The 3,284-nt window shown below is 38.2% G+C and overlaps 1 protein-coding gene across 2 annotated transcripts in view; it reads left to right on the top strand.

The window, feature by feature from the left end:
• Positions 1 to 2,545, top strand: part of LOC140948391 (zinc metalloproteinase nas-14-like) — a 13,189-nt gene extending 10,644 nt beyond the window's left edge. The window contains exons 6-8 of one of the 2 annotated variants that reach the window (XM_073397629.1): positions 467 to 685; positions 1,628 to 1,750; positions 2,417 to 2,545. In XM_073397629.1, the coding sequence (XP_073253730.1) occupies positions 467 to 685; positions 1,628 to 1,750; positions 2,417 to 2,487 (413 nt within the window). In that variant the 3' untranslated portion in view covers positions 2,488 to 2,545. The remainder of the gene's footprint in view (positions 1 to 466; positions 686 to 1,627; positions 1,751 to 2,416) is intronic. The other variant, XM_073397638.1, reaches the window with a different exon arrangement.
• The last annotated feature ends 739 nt before the right edge of the window (positions 2,546 to 3,284 follow it).

Raw genomic sequence — 3,284 nt, 5'->3', positions numbered from 1 at the left:
CTTTAACTCTACGAGAGTACCATTTTGTTTTCTTGTTTTCTGTAGCCTTTTCACTTACGCTGCTATCAGCTATTTCATTTTTTTGCCAAACGTGAAAGCGTTTCATAAGAAACCACAGGGCTGGTTTGGGACACCAACATGGTAGCCGTTTTACTCAAACGTCTTTAACGGTTTGAGCCTTTGCAGAGGTCGCGAGCAATATCTCCCCTCACTTCAATAGTATTGCTTTCACAATTGAAAAGTTTACTTATTTGAAGCCATTCATTCCCGCAAGTTATTTTCTATCACGGGCGGTTCTTATTAAAAGTTGAAAATAGTGCGGGAGGAACTGTAGTGCACCCTTTATCTAGGCACAGTTCCGAGCCACGGCCTCCATCCACGCTATTTCTTATTATCTATTCTAGTTATTATACATGAGGCTATTCAGCTCTTTGAACTTAATCACTACCATTTTTATCTTTTCTAGAGCATGCACATAACTTTCAAAAGTATCCTCGTGATCTGGGATCCTCCTTCGGTAAACCATATGATTACGATAGTGTAATGCACTATAGCAAGTATGCATTTGCTAAATATAGAGATATTCCAACTATCGTCCCAAAAAACAAGAAAGCAGTGATCGGCCAGAGGTTTGGTCTAAGCTATCAGGACAGAGAGGAAATCAACAAGCTGTATCAATGCAAAGGTTAGGGGCTAATTCATATGCATTAAAAATCGGGCTAATAAAGTAGATGGTACTGTCCTACGGCATGAGTCGGGGGAAATAATATTCCCGTAAGAGAAGTTACCGGGAAACAATTACTACTACTATATATACTGGAACCAAATAGCCATAGCCTGTAATATAAGGAGACGTCAATTTGGTTGAGCGTTCAGCTGTTTGTAACTGTCCTGTGTAGTGATGTAACAGTTGGTATGTGTGCTGAAGGGGGCTGTGCCATAGGCAACCGGTACGTTTTTTTGTAACAACAAAGGAACGTTGGTTCAATTGCTTGTACTTAGAGTCCCAGTTGTTGAATAGGTGGGTAGCACTATGCACTATCCATAGGATAGTGCATCTGGATTTCGAAAAACTTATCCAGTTGATTAAGAGATTTATCCCGGCGGTGGATAGCGTTATCGACCTTTTGAGGAACTGGGGCCAGTTAGCTAAGTTAGAGTTATCGACTTTAATATCCTGGGTGGCTGGGTGCGAGTGTATGTTTTATGGGATTATCAGCGTCCCATATTGTAGAAAAAAAAAACATGTTTTAAAATACCTTGAAGTTTGGTCTTACTATAGGTTTTTTGTTAAAAAAGAAAAAAAAAAAAAGGAAGTAGTAGAAGAAGAAAAAAGAATCCCCGAAGGCATAAATTGGGAGATGAGAATCTCTAGAGTATGCCATTTGATTAAATAAGAACAAGTTACCATTGTAATTTTGTAATGTCAAATGTTAAACTACATAATTCCAATAAAAGGGACAGCAAAAGTGTTGTTGTTGTTCAGACAAGGTTTGTCTCTGCCAACAATGCTACGCAATAAACAATCAATGCAACCAGCTGGCGACTGCTTTTGTTGTTCTTCTAGTTATTTACTCATTTATTCATATATATATTTATTTATTGTTTTTTGGTTTCTTTTTCTCAGAGGAATGCGTTGACCAAATAAGCCCATACAAGTGTGTCCTTTTGAAAAAATTTGGCATGTGCTCAAGTGAGCTCCATCAGCGAAAAATGATAGAGAAATGTTCAATGAGTTGCGATTTTTGCGGTAAGCGGTTATTCATATTTAAGGAACCTAAAAACAGGACGAGACTTAAAAATCAGTAACCTTGGAGAGGGGAGGGGTAATTTTCGGAAATTAAATGAAAGCTAACATTGTTTACTTAACTCTTTGTTTTACATAGTCCTCTAGTCAATGGAGAGTTATACATTATGATCCACAACTAAGTTCACGAGACAATGGACAGATTTATTGAAATCAATTTTTCAGTTTTGGTATCGCTTGCGGAGGGAACTGTATGCGTCAATTTTAACTGAATCCAACGCTGATAAAGCAACGAGTATTTCTTATCTAATTGGACGATCTGTTCATTGTATTTCGGTTTGGGCCAGAGCTACTTGTCTTTCTCTTTATATATTAAGAAGAAAGACGCATATGGTGGTGGCGTTTAGTAGTATTTTGTAGTAGGTAGGTAGGTTATCTTTTTATTTTTCACTGGAATCCCTTAAGCTCCAGCGATGAAAGTTCATAGGTTGACAGATCTTGAAGTATATTTGTGATACACAGTAAAAAAAGCTAATTATATGATAGAAGTAACCAGGCAAGACGTATTGGCATCTTCTGGGTGCAAGACAAAGGTTGTGTATGTCTAGTTTATAGGCTTGAACGGACTGTCTTGAATTGTTTTAATACATTGGTTTTCTTTTCTTGTAGGGAAAAGAGACTCGAAAGTCAAGAATGCAAGCCCAAACAAGAAAAATTCGACTTTACAGCTGATTCATTAAGTTGCAAAATGTAACCATTTTTTTTTGTTTTATAATCATTAAAGCCGAAAGTGCTGTTTGCTTGTCTCTTCCTAAGATATACTAGTGAAACCACTTACTCGGTAGATAGAAATCTTAAAAGGTGAATTACACTCATTAACTGGGAGTCTTCGTCTGATTCTCGCACAGGGTAATCCTACCCCTGAAATGATGACATAAAAAGTGTTTATAAATCCAAATTGAAACTGCAACTTGCACTTCTCCCATAAAATACTTTTTGGAGAAATGAAAAACAAAGGGCAGTGCAAACAAGGTGTATCATGGGGGACATGCGAGGGACAGTCATCATCATTTCTATCATCCTAATCATCATCGTCATCGTCATCATTATCACCATCATTTTAATAAGGGGCAGGAATAATAAGGCGGCAGGCATGAAAGGATTAAAACCACCGTGGTGACCAGTCTGAAATGTCATTCATCTTCCTCACGATTGGCAAGGCCAGCTGGGGGTTGGGGAGAAGAGACGTATGACATTGCAGATCACTTGATAACTGGGTCAAAATCATAATAAGGCAACTACTCTTAACTTTAATTTAGAACTGCGATTGTAAAAGTGTCTTCCAGTATCATTTATTAACCATCACAACATTGTCCTTTAGCCTGCGAAAACAGCCGTTTCTCCTTGCTCCTCGCCGCTGGGGACGTTTCACGCGGAGGAACGTGTGCGACTCAGCGACAGAAATTCCATACTAATGACGTAAATCAATGTTTACATAATAAATCCGGTAGTCGTGAGGTTCCAAATGCAAATTTGT

This window comes from Porites lutea, chromosome 1 (assembly GCF_958299795.1).
Source record: "Porites lutea chromosome 1, jaPorLute2.1, whole genome shotgun sequence".
NCBI classification, from domain to species: domain Eukaryota; kingdom Metazoa; phylum Cnidaria; class Anthozoa; order Scleractinia; family Poritidae; genus Porites; species Porites lutea.
This window is presented reverse-complemented; position numbering and strand designations above follow the sequence as displayed.